Source organism: Perca fluviatilis, chromosome 14 (assembly GCF_010015445.1).
Source record: "Perca fluviatilis chromosome 14, GENO_Pfluv_1.0, whole genome shotgun sequence".
In the NCBI taxonomy this organism is placed as follows: Eukaryota; Metazoa; Chordata; class Actinopteri; order Perciformes; family Percidae; genus Perca; species Perca fluviatilis.
This window is the reverse complement of record NC_053125.1, coordinates 4,791,803-4,810,955: the sequence shown is the minus strand read 5'-3', so window position 1 is coordinate 4,810,955 and position 19,153 is coordinate 4,791,803. Positions and strand designations below refer to the sequence as shown.

The following is a 19,153-nucleotide window of genomic DNA, read 5'->3' as shown; positions in this document are numbered from 1 at the left end:
TCCACAAGACTAAAGTTATTTGCATGTACTGTCGATGTGAACTGAGTTACCTCCGGTGGTATGTCAAGAATCATATACCACTTGAGCATTAAAAACTTGAAAAAAGATATGCCTTTAAAGTGCATTTAGAACAGATAAAAAAAGGGTGATTAATTTGCGATTAATCTCGGGTTAACTAGGACAATCATGCGATTAATTGCGATAAAAAAATGTAATCGATTGACAGCCCTACTTTAAAGGTGTCATGGACATCATTTATATGAATGTGAATCTTATTCTTGCCCAAAAAATACAAAATACGTTTCTGTTTATGTGGAGATTAATCAAAGGCGATACATGTTAATGAGCCTTAAGGTGTTGGTAAGTGTATTTTTTTATTTCTGCTGCTAGTATTTATGCTAAACTAGGCTAACCACGTCTTAACTTTAGCGTCTGAACTGGGCGATTACTTTAAGTAATCTAGAAACCTAAGTAGTTGAGAAATGCTAGTGACTAACCAAGTCAGATTTGATCCAATGGGTTACCAGGCCCAGGAAATCAATAGCTTAGTATGCAGAGTTAATTGCCTACCTTAAACAATAAGAAAAAGGTTGTTTTTTTTTACAACTGCAGGCTCATAAATCAACTATTGGCTTCGATGAGGCTCCCCCAGCCAGCCACCAACCAACCATATCTTAAAAGCCTCTTAATATTCTGCACCACACTATATAAGGCTATGCTACATGGAACAAATCAGCTTGGGTTTGTTTTGGATTAGTATGACATTAAACAGACACTAAGGCACTAAAACGGACGGAGGGACTAAAATGGACAGCGGGTGAATAAAGGTATATTCAGAGAGACAGAATGAGGAAATGTTTTTTGAACATTAAAGCATGTGAACATTTAAGTAGAAACAAAAAATACAAGTATAACCTGAAAATGAGCATGCTATTAAGATATATATTTAAGACCATTAATAAGAGGAAAAAGAGCTCATTTTAGTCCACACAAAAGTGCCCTTCACACACTGAGCCACAGTGGCATATTTAAACCTCCATGAGGAACAGCAATCAGATAGACATGTTATACATTGCATTTGAGTGTCAGAGAAGGATGTTTCTCCCATAGGCATAGAGACACAGACATATGCTTCCATTCCTCAACCTATTGATCCATGCACAGGATGACGAACACTTGATGGATGATGAGTATGGCTTGGTTCACTGTGAATGGGATTACAGAGCGAGGCGGGATTACCTGCCACCGACATTTTACAACATCCATCCAATCATGGCTTCTCTGTGGCCAGCAGAACATGACTGGAGAGAGTGTGTTGGTCATTATACCTGCAGCATAATATGCAATAATCATGGCTGGTAATACTGGATAATTCACCCAATCTGAAATAAATCCAAGGATATTATATTTGGACTTCCTGTGGCATCAAACATTTGAGAGAGAATGACCAGCTTGGTGCCTATTTCATGTATATATTCTATTTCATATATATATACTGTGTGTATATATATACTGTGTGTGTATATATATATATATATATATATAGGTTCAATATGGACAATGGGTACTATACATATTTGTGCAATAAATGTGAGGCTATTAGGTGTGATAGCCTAGCAGCTAGTTGGTTTAAATCTTATCTAAGTAATCTTTATAATGAGTAGTCATGTGTGCCGTACATTTGTACCTGATGCTGCGTTCCATTCCACTTGGTCACACACGAGTTGATAGTGTTCCAGTACAACAGGTTAGAATGTTTGCACTAGCCAGGTTAGCCGTTAGCAAAATGTCTACAGATAGAAGTTGGACAGTACTGTGTATACGGCTGGTTTAATGAGACACAAATAAGACAGAAGTGCCAATTAGAAGTGAAATCTGACTTCAGGGGCCATTTTATTTGAAATTTCCAACTTGGAACTAAGATATTCCGACTTCAAAGTACAAATGGAACTCACCAGGATTACCAGATGATGTCTGATCCTCAGAATCTATTACATAAGGGCTTCAGGCTTGTCCTGATCACCCTGTCGGGGTTGTATTCAGCATAACAACCGCCTCGCTCTACGTTATCCCGCTTATTACACGGCTACCAACCAAATTAATTAATTATTTGACACAAAATGTTGATTTAAAAAGGATTTTATTGATTTACAAACGATAATATTGCTTCCGTTAACGTAAACTCTGTAGCTGTTTAATGCAACCCTCAGTCTGTCACCCAACACCACAGTATCACCCCCTCCTTGCTTGGCATCAGACCAAGCTACAAGCTACCAGATAGCCAGCTTTTTGAAGCAAATACATTTCTGGCAAAAGCCACCGGTCCGGCACGCAATTTATCCCCCCATTACGGGCTGTGCTAGTAGCCGTATATTTTACCGTCAAAATGAGTCGGGCTGTGATGGGGTGCTGCCCTGATATCGATAGCTAGGTGGACAAATATATTCACTCAGCTGCTCTGCTGCAGGTTGACACAACATTAGCTAAGGCATTGTTAAGTGAGCTATATATATAGAAAGGAACCACATTCTATATTCTCGGATTATAATTGTTAAGTGAGCTAGCAGGCTATTGGCTGCTGTAATTCACATTAAACAGAACATTTCCGTTGATGGTAAAGTAAGACAAGGTGAATGGGACTTCTTTGGGAATATTAATGTTGACGTTTCTTTATGTTGTAATTTTAAACTCCGGTGGATTTGTGAGGACTATGGTTAACTGCTCCTCAGATCTCTGCAGGGTAAATCCAGACAGCTAGCTAGACCATCTGTCCAATCTGAGTTTTCTGTTGCACGACTAAAACAACCTTTGAACGAACACCTGTTCCACCAAAACAAGTTCCTTCTTGAGGCTATTTTGAAGTGGCATCATGGCTCCGCTTGGATGATTGTGATTGGTTTAAAGAAATGCCAATAAACCACAGCACGCTTTTCTCCCATCCCGGAATGCTGTGTGGACTAGCCAGACCCTCCTCCGCAACGCTTAGACACTTTAACAAAATATATGGGGAGAAGTAAAAACTAAACACACAGTGCATTTCTTATCAATTTAACACAGTTATTAACATCATCATAATCAAGTAAATGTTCTTCTTATGCTTCACAGGCACAATGGGTCACTGGCCAATGGGGACAAGGGTCGCAGAAGAAGTCGCCTGGCCCTCTATAAGAGACCTAAAGCCAACGGGGTCAAACCTGATGTTATTCACAATGTCTCAACCCCTCTGGTGTCAAAGGTGAGGATCATTACAGTTTTGGCTGTCATTGAAACTGGGTGTGTTTTCCCTGACCCAGGTAGAAAGGAACCACATATTCTATATTCTTGGACACAAGACAAATCTACTGTAGTGAACATGTCTATTTCTTCTGCGACTCCGACACATTCCTTTGAAATCTCTAAGGAAAAGTATGAGCAAATAAATCATAGTGAGGGTGGTACATTAAAAAGGCGCTAGCTGTAGTTTTAACAAATTCAGGGTCTTCTTTCTACTGCAGTGTTCATTTCAGGTGTTGACAAATGGGAGTGTTAAAAGAACAAATACATATTGATTTTTATTTGACATGTTCTCTCATGCGGTTTAATTAGCGTGACGGAACAAACCTTAAGAAATGTTCTCTCTAATGAATTATAAACGTGTGATTTGGGGTTTGCAAATGGGTGAATTCAAAGACATTAGTTATTGGCAGTTTGAATACCAAAATGTCAAAAAACAAACCATGAAAACTCATTTTTGCAGAATGTTATTGGTGATTATATTTTAATTTCTTTACATATGATTGTAAATATATCATGTCATGTAATAATATCGTGTTGAAAATGGTTTTAGTTAACAATTGAATTGTCACTCTACATCAGTGCTTAGCTAATGAGCGATGGTGAAAAAGGTCAACATCACCTGCAGTATGTTAGCATTGTCATTAGCCGTGTATCAATAGACATATTTTTAAGCGCACTTTGAAGTAGGCCTATGGCATTAGAAAAGCTGTATGGAAACGGCAAAAATCATAAAACTTGGTTAATTGCCCAAATGTGCTAGATGGGATATGGAAACGACTTTGATTAAAAGTCGTTTCCATATCCCATCTAGCTCCTCAAGTCAAGTTCTGAAGTAGCGAACATTTAACTCACAGGACTGATCAGCTGTTTATGCTGTCGGCGTCTTCCTGGATATTCCCATAATGTGTGTGTCTTCCTCTCCGGGACAGCATGAAACTTGGCCAGTAACATGAAAGAACAATTAAGGAGTCACGTGGCCGGCTGGACAAGATGGCAGCTTAGGATATTCGCTCTTGTCTGACTCTCCCTTCTTGTCTAATATATCCCATTAAGTTTGACTTTCTCAGTTGCCTCAACAGTGTTCAGCTTTTAAGAGTAGGAATGTCCGACGCTATGAGGAGAAACAGTGCAAGTGGAGCCTCTGCGAAGACAAATAAAGGGCAACGCGGCGCCATTACAGACACACTTTTATTTTATTTCTCGCTTCACGCAGCTGAATGAGTTGGCCAAGGACACAGACAGTAAGATGGATGTCATCTCACTCTCGGGGAGTATTTGCTTAATCCAAGCTGAAATGTTGACCATAAAAGTCGCTGTTGAAGACAACTCAAAGGCCGTAGTGGACCACGCGGCAGCCTGAAGTAGCCTTGAACTTAAAATGGAGGACATGGAAGACAGGAGCCAGCGTAGCAACTTACGCATTATCGGTTTGAAAGAGGGGGCCGAGGGCTCGAACACTGTGCAGTTTCTAACACGATCTCTGCCTGAGTGGTTCCCATCCCTACAGACCCTGTACTCTCATTTCCTTCATTATTCGTCCCATCAGGCTGGTCTTCAAGCCGCAAAGAATAATGACCAGGTCCGGTCATTATTGACAGCAAAACTGTGAGGTTTTCTGCAGACTACAGTAACCATACAATCAAACGCCGACAAGCTTTTGGCCAAGCGATGGACAAAGCACGGAAGAGAGGCATGGAATTTTTCCTACTGTACAAGGCGAGTCTAAAAATTAAAAACGGATGGTTTTACCGTGTGTTTAACCATCCCTGCGAAGCTGAGGACTTCCTTAACTCCCGGCCGATGTCTACACGGGAGAGCAACCAACGAGCTCCAGAGACAGGTGCAGCCGGGGCCCGCAGCCGCAGCTGCTCGGAAGCGGAGGGTTGACCTCCACCAATCGCTGGTTTAATATGGAGCTCTGCCTACGATCTGTCTGAACTTAAAGGCTTTTTGCATTCTCCGGGTGGTCCGTCATCAGTGTAATAAAACAGATTTCAGACTTTTTTTTGACTGTACGGCTATCTCAGTTTTACCGCGGATTATACACCTATCTTCGCCTTTCATTTTGGCCACAGTCCCCGCAGTCTCAGTTCTTTTTCACGGTTGGTCATGCTGGATGGTTTCTTTCTCTGCCACCTGACATTTTATTATTTGCATGTTCCTGACTGTGATGTGGAAATTTGATCGTCTCTGGTACAAGGTAACATGCATGCCTTCCATTCATCTTATTTGGGTCTGCCTTATTCGCTCAAGGCCGACTGTGACTACAGTTGCCAGCCCACAGGGCCTGGGGAGGGAGGGGTGATATTGTTTTTGGCATATTTATATATACAGTCCTTATTTCATTTTAATTCATTAATTACATTTTCATTTTTATTTTTATTTTTTTTGGGGGGGGGTTACATGTATGTTCTGTTACATGCTGCTTATTGTGTTTATGTTGTTTGTTGAATAAAAAAATACATTTGATCACAAAAAATGAAAGAACAATTCAAACTTGGCCAATTTAACCCAACTCCTAAGGAGCCAAGGCAGCTTGTTTGTTTCCGGTTAGCAACCTCTGTTTACTGGCGGATTAGAGCCATACGTAGCATACAGCGCCAGCTTCTGATCAAACTACGCTGCAGCCAAGTTTATTGACTCAAAACCAGCAGATGGAAACGCGCCTAATTCACATTTCTTTTTTGTGAAAAGTTTGCCTAAACTTCACTTGACGATAGAATGGAAACAGGACCAGTGTGAGCATGTTAGGGTGCTGACGCTAGCATTTTAGCTAATAGCACTGCTGTGCCAAACTTGTATTGTATGTGTACATTGTAAATATAATGTATTGTATATATGTTCTGAATGATCACTTCCTTATTGTAATGAACTGTCACACAGTATATTAACAATAGATGATCTCTCTCCATCATAACAACAAATCAGCTAATAAAATGATACCAGTCAGTTTAATTAGAGCCGGGGTTGTCCCTCTTGAACAGGAAATGTCCTCTGGGAAGATTTTCCTGGAAGCCAGACCTTCAGCTCTCCTTGTTATGTGACCTGGATAATGTCATTTCCATTGGCAGGCACTCAGCAACAAAAGCCAGCACAGCATCTCCTACACACTGTCACGGAGCCACTCTGTCATTGTGGAGTACACGCATGACACCAACACAGACATGTTTCAGGTCAGTGTCTGCACACACACACACACACACACACACACACACACACGTCCACATCTGCCATGCCAACTCAACATTTCAGCTGTGTGACCTACTGTAGAAATAGGACGTTGGAAGTCAAAAAAGAGACATGTTGACTGAAAAAAACGTCATTAAAAAGAGCTGTAAATAGGTGAGAGAAACACGCTCTGAACCAAGCCAACAAACACCAAAGATTGTTTGGAACATACTTAATGTACGGGTCAACAGCGGAGAAGTGGATCATATATGCTACAGGAGTGGTTTGAAAAGCTTCTGTGGACTATTTTGACACTATAAAAAGCTAATTGTGGCATATTAACACATTTACATTAGCACTAGAAACAGCACAGCTGTTATACTGCTAATGTAGTGGTTTGGTATGAAAAAGAACATCTTTTCCGACGTTTACACCTCGCTTTCACACTACTGCGGTGTTTCCGAGTCCCTAAAACGTAGACATTTGCAAACAATGCTGCCCCCGTTTCGGTCGGAAAATTTCGGGGTTGCTTTGTAGTCTGGACGGGTACAAACGGAGACTTTTGGAGACGACGACGCGCGTCAGTCAGTCTTATCGGTTAGGTAGGCTTGGTCCGAGCTGATATATCCCTGCTCTTACTTTTTGCCATTATTTCTCCAAAGTATTTTCTGTTTTCAACTTATACATCCATGATTTTAAACCGCAGAGTATCTGAGAGAATCTGCTTCCTGTTTGCACCGGCACGCCCAGTGTATGAGAATGGTCAATGTGTCAAACGTGTTAATATGGATGGAGATTAGTTCTGCTAAAACTCTTGTGTGGATGGAAATTGTGTTAAAACTGCTTTAAAATGAAAATGTAGTAGTGTAGATGTAGCCTAAAGATACTAATACTGCTGATATCAATAGTTTTGTCGTAGATAGTAGTATTGTTTTATTATTTAGCTCTGGTCGCATCTCTTCCACCAACATTTCAACCCTTTAAAAACCACTGCAGACAACCTCATTTCATTAAGAAATCAATGTCTTAGCTTAATGTAGTAATATCCATAACTGTTCATCCTGCCATTAAATGCATCAATGCTCTGCTGTGCTTCCACTGTCAGTATGAAGAAGTTTTAAGGATGACAGTTGCTTCCGATGCTCATCCCGAGACCTTTGCTTATTCATTTCATTATATAATTACGTTACAGGTTAGCTTTCAGTCTAATATCCATATCTCAGAGAGAAAGAAAAAGAAAGAAAAAAGAAAAAAAAAAGACTATTCATATAAGGTGTCTTTTACATTTGAATATTTAGTCAAACAGTCATTGTAAGCTGACAGCCTTGTTAAGTCAAAGAACAGCAGAGCAAGTGAGGGCATCAGGAACAAAGATGAAGCGTGAGAAGGAAGGAAGACAAAGGCTGAGGAGATATAAAAAATACAGGAGGAGGAGATGAGTCAGACCTGTCCGCTCTCAGTAGCTCACAGTTGTTTTTCCATCCACCTTCTCTCATCATCAAGGAGATCCATACAGAGCTGTGACTCCTGCAGACAGAATCAACAGGGCTCCACTCCAATCTATCCATGTCTGTCTGCCGCTGTCTGCTCTGTTAAAAAGGGAAGGTTCACCCACAGTGTTTGCTTTGCCAACCTTTTATAGATATATGTTAGATATCTGTGATATTCTGCCTCCACCGAGATGCAATGGAGGCGGATGGAATTCATATTGTGTTGCTCATAGTATTGGAAAAAGAGATTTAATACAGATTTCAACCATAGACTGTAAAATTGGTAGACATAGCATCAGTGATGTCACCCATTGGCCTGCTGACTGCCGTTTTAAGGTCTCGAGTTTGGCAATTTGAACGTCTCCATCTTGGGGGTTTTGAAACCATACGTGACGAGAGGGTGGAGCTGGGAAGGATGACGCGGCCAAGGCAGTGTTGTTAATGATTGCAATGGCGCTGCACTAAGCTAAACGCTAAAGAGGGAAAGGTGCCGGTTTTTAACCCTTGTGAAGGGAGTCATCCAGTGGAGATTTACCAGCATGTAAACGCAGTCCTTCGGGACACTCAAGAGATTTTTTGAGTTAGCGTACACTGTTTATTTATCGCAAGTAATATCGTTATCGCTATGTTCAACAACGCATATCGCATATTTTGATCATATCGTGCAGCCATAGTTGCAGAGGTGGGTAGTAACGAGTTACATTTACTCCGTTACATTTACTTGAGTAAGTTTTTGAAAAAATTATACTTCCAGGAGTAGTTTTAAATCACTATACTTTTTACTTTTACTTGAGTAGATTTGTGAAGAAGAAACTGTACTCTTACTCCGCTACATTAGGCTACAACGAGCTCGTTACTTTTCTTTTTACCTCTTTGGTATTCTACGTGTCATTGTTTTTACCTGGATTATTTGAATTTAAGCTATTTTGTAATTAATTAATTAATTAAAATGTATTTTATTGATTGGATGAACTAGGCTATAATTTGCCTAAAGATGATTATTTTGTATTTTTGTCTGTCTGAATGTTTGTGTTAAAAATAAACCAGACGTTACTCAACAGTTACTCAGTACTTGAGTACTTTTTTACTCTTACTCAAGTAATTATTTGGATGACTACTTTTTACTTTTACTTGAGTCATATTATTCTGAAGTAACAGTACTTTTACTTGAGTACAATTTTTGGCTACTCTACCCACCTCTGCATAGTTGGTACTCGACGCAGTGAAGTCAATCTCAATCATACTTATCCTAATTGGAGGAGGTGAGGGGCCAATTCATTGGATTGTAGTAACCCAAAACCATCCTGACCCAATCAAATAGTAGTGGAAAACCACCCAATTTGGCAGCACTGTGACACAATGGCACTTTTAGTTACCTATGTAAAGATGAACTGATTTGGTCACTGGCATTGATGATTTAGTATTCCAAGGTGAAAAATCTCAGGGGCAGCCAACTGAAAATCCAGACATGGCTCTTACCACTACATGCAAGTGAGAAAATATTCTGAAGTTTTTGTGAACTAGCCCTTTAGTACAAACATGATCACACTTGTGTACTGTTTGTCTTCTTATCATTGTCTTATGATATGGATTCTTCTCTCTCGGGGATCTCAGATTGGCCGGTCCACAGAGAGCATGATCGACTTTGTGGTGACTGACACGGCGGGCAGCAGCAGCGGCCAGGGCGGGGGTGCGGCAGGGGAGGGTGGCGGCGGAGGCCAGTCGGCCCAGAGCACCATCTCCCGCTACGCCTGCCGCATCATGTGTGAACGCAGCGCTCCCTACACGGCCCGCATCTACGCCGCCGGCTTCGACTCCTCCAAGAACATCTTCCTGGGGGTGAGTGTTCTCCCTTGTGGGGGTCAGGCCTCTCCTGGTAAACTACACATGGACTGGTAACCATGGCAACCATGGACATCAGGGACATGGCTGTGCCACCCACGGGTGACATCATAGCTGCGAGGAATGGGTGTCAGTGTATGTGACCTAGCTCGAGGTAGCATAGGAGCCGTGTGTGTGTGTGTGTGTGTGTGTGTGTGTGTGTGTGTGTGTGTGTGTGTGTGTGTGTGTGTGTGTGTGTGTGTGTGTGTGTGTGTGTGTGTGTGTGTGTGTGTGTGTGTGTGTGTGTGTGTTATGTAATGTACTGCTTCTGGTCGTATGTTACTGTCTCAAGCTATTGGTGAGATGTGTATGTGTCAGGTTACATAACCAGTCCGTGAACAAACAACATATTATAGCATGCAGTATATTAGCATACTGTATCACTGTATGTATGTACTGTAGGTCCTATGTGATACACCAAATAGTTCGGGTTTTGGTGCTTCTAACCTACTTTCTTAGTTTTGGCAATAATTTCTATCAGTTATGATAATATTGTGCTGACCAAAGTAGATGTTGACATCTGGGAATTAGGTTTGCTTGCACATTTCTCACCCTGTTGGACCTATTTTTAGCGATGTAGTCACGCTCCGAGATTACAGCTCTTATTTTAAAGTGGACATATCATGCTCATTTCCAGGTTCATACTTGTATTTTGGGTTTCTACATCAAAAAACATTATTTCGGCCTTTGTGATAGTATCAAAGAAGACAGCGGGGCACACTGCCTGGAGCTGTTTCTGTGTCCGAAATAAAACAGAAGAAAAGCAGCCACACAAATCATAACTGAGAGCATTAGTGTCACGTCATGTTGTTTTTAAAGATCTTATATTACCGTATGTTCATTTTCAGGTTCATACTTGTATTTTTTGTTTCTTCTAGAAAATGTTTACGTGCTTTTATGTTCACAAAACATTTTTTTTTTCTCATACTGTCTTTCTGAGTATACCTGTATTCCCCCTCTGTCTGAAACGCTCCATTTTATCGCCTGTCTCTTTAAGCCCTCCTTCTGAAAAAGCCCAGTCTGCTCTGATTGGTCGGTGTTTCTGGGTCTTCTGCATCTATGCTCTTGGTGTCTCTGCACTCATTGCAGCCGGGAATGACTGTAACGTCACTGTAGCTGCACTTTCTACCTATATATATATATATATATATATATATATATATATATATATATATATAGTATAGTTGTGACATCAGAAGTCCTGACGGCTCATTTAAAGGCACAGTTTCTGAATACAGGCTGTGTGCATTTCTCTGTGGATTGAGTGTTTTGATACTTTCACAGTATTTATATACCACTTGACCTGCTTCATAATAAAAAAAAAGACATGGAAATCTCACTTTTTACAATATGGGAGTACAATATTATCATAGTGGTTAAAGCTGCGGAATTCAAACCCAAATTGTAATAAACCATAGTTTTCTTTTAACTTGGTTATTACAATTGTATCATCACTGGTAGGAAAGACCAGAACTATAATGGGAAGACCCAAATTGGAATGAACCAGAATGATCCTTAAATAGAAAAGAGCACACTGCTTATGTTCATTAAGGCAGCACAGTCATGCACCATCAGGCCAACTCAGCACTCCTCCACTGGGCTCTGTCCTGCTGTATCTTCAGTTCAGTGAGTATAGCTGTCTGAAGCTACCACAGCTAGCGGCTAATTATTTTAAAAAAGTAACCCAAACCCTGACCCATTTCAATATAGGAATGTCATCAAATGAACTAACCACATAGTAGTTATTTCGCCCTGCACTGTTCCAAGTTAGTAGACTCTTCTTTGATATATTTCACGATGTGCAAGCTCCCAAAACCACTGCAGGAGCTGCTGGGGTGGGGCGGTCTAAAACGTGACATGTAGGTGCACGAAGCAAACCAATAATAGCCCTTTCTCATGACAGCATGACTTCATCCCATGCAAGATTCATCAAGACCCCCCCCGACAAGTAGGCCAGCAGTCAGAGATAACGTCAGCAACCAGCGCTCAACACACACACACAAACACACACACACACACACGTGACTGATGCTTGTATAACTCCCCCAGCCTTTAGGACAAAGTCGAACAAATATTGTCCTTTTATTAAAAGTCAGGCTTTGTGGTTCACCTCTGAACTGTGTGCTGGATGTGATACAGATAAGACTGGTTTTGTGTGATTGATAAATAATGCATGATTATCTATAGGACGACCTTAAAGTAACAATCGTTAAGATTTCATTATATAACACCCTCGTTTTTTGATACCATTTATGGCCGCCATGTTTTCAGCACAAGCCGTATAATATATATATTAACACAATGTCATTACCTCTCTATATATTAGTTTTCATTGTTGCTGATGGTCTGCCTCTCTCAGATTGGATTCAAATTGGTAACCTGACACACAACTGGGTTCACAGGAAATGATGCATGCACATACTGAACAACAGAAGACACAAGCTGGGAATTTGAGCTTTCAGTGTCACCATGTTGGACGACATTGTTGACTGTCTTCCTAAAGGCCTTAGTGTGCTTAAAACAAAGTGCTGTCAAATAGTCCTATAAAAAACAACTTTCCAACAGTTAAAGGAGGGAGTTGGGGGTATGCATCGGATTTTTCAGCTTTCTGAAACAGTCCGACAATCACACCCACTTTACGCAGAGACCGAGCAGATTTGAAACATGCTGAGACCTTTAGTCTTATTTATTTATTTTTTATTATAAAGCAGGTTGAGGTGCTATATAAATACTGTATAAGTATAAAAATGCTCAGTCCACAGAGAAATGCACACAGACCATATTCAGAAACTGAGCCTTTAATCGAGCCATCAGGACTGTGATGTCACAACTATACTATAGGTAGAAAGTGTCGCTACAGTTCCGTTACAGTCATTCCCCAGCTGCAATGATGGTGCAGAGACGTGAGAGGGCAGATGCTGAAGACCTGGAAACATTAACCAATCTGAGCTTTTTCGGGAGGGGGTCTTAAAGAGACAGAGGGGGGAATACAGGTTTATTCATGTGTTTTTTCAACATTAAAGCATGTAAACATGTTGTAGAAGAAACGCTTAATACAAGTATGAAACTAAAAAATTAGCATGTTATAGGACATGACGTAACACTATTCCTCTCAGTTTTGATTTGTGTGGCTGCTTTCTAAACAGATACACCAGTTGCTCTTCTTCTGTTTTATTTCTGTGAGTTACAGCTCCAGGCAGTGTGGCCTGCTGACATTTTCAAATCCTACATGGCTACAGTGGCTTTAAAGTCCAAGTAAAATGAATATGCAGGCAGGAGATTTTCAAGAAGGAATTGTTCAGTGATGTAGCGAGCATAGGTTTCTGGAGAACCACAGTGATTTGAGGCAGTAGAGGCCTCCAACCCCATCTACCTCTCCCTCATTTATAGATCAGGAGGCTTAGGATGAATACCCCTTACAAGATAGAGAATATACTGGGGACCCTCTTATGTCTGTCACTTGGAATAATTATATTATATTAACTATTATATTTTTTACACTATACTCTTAGGTATGATAGAACAACAAGAGAAATGTAATGTAAGTATTAGTATTAGAGTTATAGATTTGTTAGATTAGAAAGCAATCTATAAACTATTAGATATAGATTTAAAAATTTAAATATGTGTTGAACTATGAAGCCTTTTGTAAAAAGTGCCACGGACCTCACTTTGAGAATCACTGATTTAGACAACCACCACGCACTTTTGGAAATGTAAACAACGCTTTTGCAAAATGATATCCAAACACACACATCTGACCCACAATAATCATGTTTATTTTATTTAGCACCTTTTACAGACAAAGTTACAAAGTGCTTTCCAAGAGAAAAATGTATAAGAAAAAAATAGTAAAAAAACATAAAAAATATTGCTCTGCTAGCCACTACAACCCACAAGCTAAAAAACATATATATATATATATATATATATATATATATATATATATATATGCTTAAAACGTTGTGAAAGCAAGTTTGCTTTCACACAAAATCACATTTGATTGAATAAGTTCATGTACACACGCACTGCAACGTTTTAAGTTTGATACCAAATACACATATCAAGAGATAGCCAAACAATTATTGCAGGGACACGTTAAAAACATGACACATTTTTAGCAGTTTCTTTTAAGCTTTAAGCATAAGAGCCAAAAACATAACGTTAACAATATTAACTGTATAAGGTGATAACCTTATACAGTTAATATGGCTAATGTGGTGTTTGTGTCCACCTGATAAAGTCCAATATTGACTCTCCTTTTAGCTCTGCTTTGGTCTCCACCAACTCTTGAGAAAAATATCTGTGTCTTTAGCTGCTAAATGCTCCTCTATGTCCGCTAGTCTCTAACTGTGTCTGTCTGCTGCTGAACAGGTAGTGTACAGTGGCTTTATCAGAGACTTTTTTTCCACTAAACTAAGCTTATAAGAGTGCATGGTGATATATTAATAAGTCAAGCTTTAAGTTTGCTAACTTGTGATCTAAACAACTGATTATTTGGCCTTAAACATCAATGTTGAACTCATCCAGTGAAATTCTTCTAATCTCCAGAGCAGCAACAGCCATAAATAAATGTTTGAGAAGTAGATCTCCAGACTGTTTCTTTTCCTTTTCTACACACGCCAGAAATCTGCTGTTTCATCAGAGCTAATTTGTGTCCATAATACATCTTTTCTGTCTCTTTCTCAGGGATGGGTTCATTCTTAAGCGTAGGCGTATCTCTGTGTGCATCAGTCAGTACAGTAGTCGTTCCATACTGAGCTAAATATAGCAGCACAGAAAAGCAATGTTAGCTGTTTTTCTAGCCCGCCACCTCTTATATCCTCTTCCACTATCATCCCTCTGTGCCTCCCCAATATTCCTCTAACCTTTATGTCTACCTGTGTGTGTTGCTGTCTGTGTGTGGCGGGGTCTCTCAGGAGCGGGCCGCCAAATGGAGGACGTCAGATGGCTTAATGGACGGCCTGACCACCAACGGGGTGCTGGTGATGCACCCGGCGGGGGAGTTTGTGTCTGAGCCGGCTCCGGGCGTCTGGAGGGAAATCTCAGTTTGTGGAAACGTCTTTGCCCTGAGGGAGACTCGCTCAGCCCAACAGAGGGGAAAACTGGTAAGATGAAAGGGTTGATGGGATAACGAGTCCTTTGTTTGCTTCGATACGGTCACAAAGTTTGAAGTTACTGATCTTGATTTAGCCCGTGAACTGCAGGGAATTCTGTAGAAATGGGTTTGTTAATGCAGTGTAAGGACGTGAACACCAAAGCTGCAAAGATCAATTAATGGATTAGTTGCCAACTAATAAATTAATTGGCAGCTATTTTGATTATCGGTTTGAGTCATTTACTTATGAAAATAAAGTTAAATTTCTCTGTTTCCAGCTTCTTAAATGTAAATATTATTTGTAATATATATTTATATTATATACTTGTGGATGGCAGTAGTTCAGTCTGTCCCCATATTGACCAAAGTACGTTGGTAGACTGGTAGCTGGAGAGGTGCCAGTTCACATCCTGGACAAGGCATTGAACCACCAACTGCTGGGGATGCCTGTCCATCGATAGTTGCAGCCCCCCCACTCTGACATCTCGCCATTGTTGCATGTATAGGTACTGAGCATGTGTGTGTATTTCAGGCCTGTGTGTAATGTGTGTTCTAACAACAGTGAAAACATTGTAACTTCCCTTGCAGGATTAATAAATTATTATTATATTAGTGTATAGTTTCACTCCTCTGTGACAGTAAACGGAATATATTTGAGTTGTGGACAAAACAAGATATTTGAGGACGTCATCTTGAGCTTTGGGAAAATTATTTAGACCAAGCAACTAATCGATTAATCGACAATGGAAATAGTCGTTAGTTGCAGCCCTAGTGAACACCCTGGTGCTGTTGCAGAACCTGGCTGTCCTATATACTTTAAAGTATTTTTAAAGGGGAAGGGAAGAAATGAAGTCATGTAGAACCTTGTCCCTATTGGTGTAAACCTCAGCAGTGGACAGTAGCTCCTGGCATGTGATTTTGGAATCAGTTCTCACCACTTTGTTCATTCCTGTCTGGACCTGAGGTGTTGTCACTCACACAGTAACCAAGAACATGCGAATGCCAGCGTGATCAAATTTTAGCTGTCTTAAAAATAAAGGTCTTCGCTGAGCTTTCCTCAGCACTGTTGTGGTATTGACCTCCCATTATTGGAGATACACCCTAAGAATCTGTTGACTATCCTGTCCATTTATGATCAGGGGTCAATGGCCACTGGGACTCATACAGCCCACCACTACTATCTTTGCTTTGGCTTTCAAGTTAACTGCCCTATTATTCTTAGAAATCAACCTACCAATGCGGTGTCATCTGCAAACTTAATAGACAGCGAGTGGGAAATACACTCTTAAAGTGGCAGCAGTTGGGCAAAATACCCCATTGGGGCTGTAAATGAAGTAGAGAGCCTTGTTTTCAACTTCAAACACCTGCATCGTCCCCTACAAGAACTCAAACTGTCACAGGATACTATCCTTAATTGATCGATTTGTAGACTCCATCTGTAAATGTGATGCGTACGTGATGATGATATTTTGAGGGAAGCCAATTGGAATAGATGGGAGTCAACTGTCTGAACCATAACTAGTTGAGCACAGTGCCATCATGTGGTGGTACAAAGTGGAATGTACCAGCCCAGTGCAGAGTTGTTCTCAGTTTAACAAACCCCACCAGTATGGCCCTTAACAAATCAATTCCTGTGTCCTAGCTAATGACGGCCCAGTGATGAGAACTGACAAACCCTCTCTTCTTCTCTTTCCCCTGCCACATTTCCTTCTCCTCTTGAGGTTGAAAATGAGTCAAACACCCTCCAGGACGGTTCTCTGATTGATCTTTGTGGGGCTACTCTGCTGTGGAGGACCCCTGCCGGACTGCGCCACACCCCCACCCTCAAACAGCTGGAGTCCCTTCGCCAGGAGCTGAACGCCGCCCGGCCCCAGTGTCCTGTGGGCTTCAACACACTGGCCTTCCCTAGTCTGGCCCAGCGCGAGATCGTTGACAAGAAGCAGCCCTGGGTCTACGTAAACTGCGGCCACGTACACGGCTACCACAATTGGGGCTACCGCAAGGAGAAGGGTCCAGCCGGCCCCGGGGGCACGGCACCAGCCAGCACCGGGGAGAGGGAGTGCCCCATGTGCCGGCGAGTGGGCCCCTACGTGCCGCTGTGGCTGGGCTGTGAGGGGGGATTGTACCTGGATGCCGGGCCGCCCACTCACGCTTTCTGCCCCTGCGGCCATGTATGCTCAGAAAAGACTGTGGTGGGGTGGAGCCAGATCCCGTTACCCCACGGCACCCATGCCTTCCATGCTGCCTGCCCCTTCTGTGGAACCTGGTTGACAGGGGAGCAGGGCCACATCAAACTCATCTTCCAGGGCCCCGTCGATTGAAGCCCAGACCTTGGAGCCCCATGTGATGGTGGATTGGGCAGAGGTGGACGTGCTGAAAAAAAAAAAAAAAAAAAAAAAAGACTGTGTGCTGGAACAAAAATCTGAACACTCAAGTGTGGGATGACAGAGAAAGCACTGATGAGTACAGGAAAAGGACCGTTGACATGATGAACTGAAAGTGCCATGCCTTCACATGGAATATGAGGTGTAAGGAGAATATGTAAATAAATTGTGTTGAAATGAACATGCGTTTAGTGATCTTTTGTACCTGCTTAGTGTCAGCCCATAACATTGTGCAACACTAAAAAGGAAGGTGCCAAAAACAAGACAACCGAGGTTAGTCAACGTTAGTTAAAGATTTATCACAGTTGCCATGTTTTAGCGCCACTTGTTGATTAGTGGAAGAGTGTGAAACCACTGCTTGGACTCGTGTGTGTGTGTGTGTGTGTGCGTGTGTGTCAGGGACCCACAAAAATGGCTCCATTGCGGGCCTAGTGGTCTAGAACTCCACAGGGAGTCTTTAAGCATGAATTATAACATCTTAATCAAGAAAGGTTTAACCCTCGCGTCAAACAAGCTGATTGGTCGATCCAACTTCCAGCTGGGATGTGGATTCAAAAGTCTAAAAGAAAACAGTTATGTTGTTTTTTGCATGCAAGCAGACGGAGAAACATGATAGGCCTACAGCCTTATAGAGCGACTTCCTGGTTTAGCTTGAGCCATATCAACTACATCAACCATTCTTGCTTGTGGTTGTGCACACACATACACACACTTTTCTTGGGCAACAACATTTCAGGTGCACATAAGTAGTTTAGTAACCTGGTTGACACCAGACCCCCAGTGGGTCTGGGCAAGGTTCATTCGCAGCTCATTTCCAAAGTGGCGTCACCAACGGACGCCGCTCAAAATTCAAAGGAAAGTGATCTCAAAATGAAATAGCACACCCAGGAAAAGCTTGTTTGTTCCTCGGGAGTGTTTCAATCCATACCACGATCTTTTTCCTCTTTTAAATTTTGTGCCTAAAAGTTGTCGCCGCATGATGCTCACTTTTCAGACCAGAAAGGGGGACATCCCACGCATCCCCTCATGTTTCGTGAGCCGGCAGCCTTATAAACAGTTATAGCAATGTAGCTGCGTTCTCATGTATTAGCGAGTTAAGTTATTGAGCACGTAGTTATTATAAGTGCTAGAAAAATGATGGCCAAAAGCCCCAAGTTGTAAAAAAAAAAAAAAAAAAGGAATTATTCTTCAAGTAGCTGCAACATTCTAGTAGCAAGGCTGCTCTACATCAATTTTAGGTTTGCATGTTGCTGGACGAATACTAATGCCTGACGCTGTAGTAACGGCAGCCAGCATGCATACTACACCGTGGTAATCTGCAGATTCTACGAAGTGTCTCTTTGTGTAATGAGTGTCCCCATTGTGCTAAGAATAACTCAAGGTCACCAAGCACCCCATGGCTCCCCACCAAGGAGGGGGAGAGAGAGGGCAGAAACCCTTCAATTTGTACAGATTCAAGAACTCTTGCAAGGATGTTCCACAAGGTGCGCCTTTACACACCTCTTCAATATAACAACCACATGAAGGTGCACATGGTATTTGAGATTGCAAATGAGCACATATTGCTTGTATCGTATCATGTGATATCTGCTGAAAAGGGCTGAGTGCAGAGTGGATGCAGAGGGCAGCTGCAGTCCCACCCAGAGCTGCCGCAGGGTTTTTCTATCAGTGCCAGAGCCAGACCCTGAACAACAACTGGCGATATTCAACATCAAGTATCTCTTCATTTGCCCTTCCAACGTGATGTACTACAGGGGAGCTGATGATCTGCCTGGTGGGTGAGGTTATTTAAAGGTCCCCAGGGAGAGGCAGGGCTACAAATCAAGGGCGCTGCCATGTGGATGACAGAGGAGGAG

At 41.6% G+C, this 19,153-nt stretch overlaps 1 protein-coding gene across 11 annotated transcripts in view; it reads left to right on the top strand.

Annotated features, from left to right (window-relative positions):
- Positions 1 to 17,478, top strand: part of peli3 (pellino E3 ubiquitin protein ligase family member 3) — a 35,685-nt gene extending 18,207 nt beyond the window's left edge. For all 11 annotated transcript variants that reach the window (XM_039821487.1, XM_039821486.1, XM_039821482.1 and 8 more), the window contains 5 exons: positions 3,106 to 3,235; positions 6,348 to 6,449; positions 9,549 to 9,773; positions 14,735 to 14,923; positions 16,635 to 17,478. In XM_039821487.1, coding sequence (XP_039677421.1) covers positions 3,106 to 3,235; positions 6,348 to 6,449; positions 9,549 to 9,773; positions 14,735 to 14,923; positions 16,635 to 17,234 — 1,246 coding nt within the window. In that variant the 3' untranslated portion in view covers positions 17,235 to 17,478. The remainder of the gene's footprint in view (positions 1 to 3,105; positions 3,236 to 6,347; positions 6,450 to 9,548; positions 9,774 to 14,734; positions 14,924 to 16,634) is intronic.
- Positions 17,479 to 19,153: the final 1,675 nt, after the last annotated feature.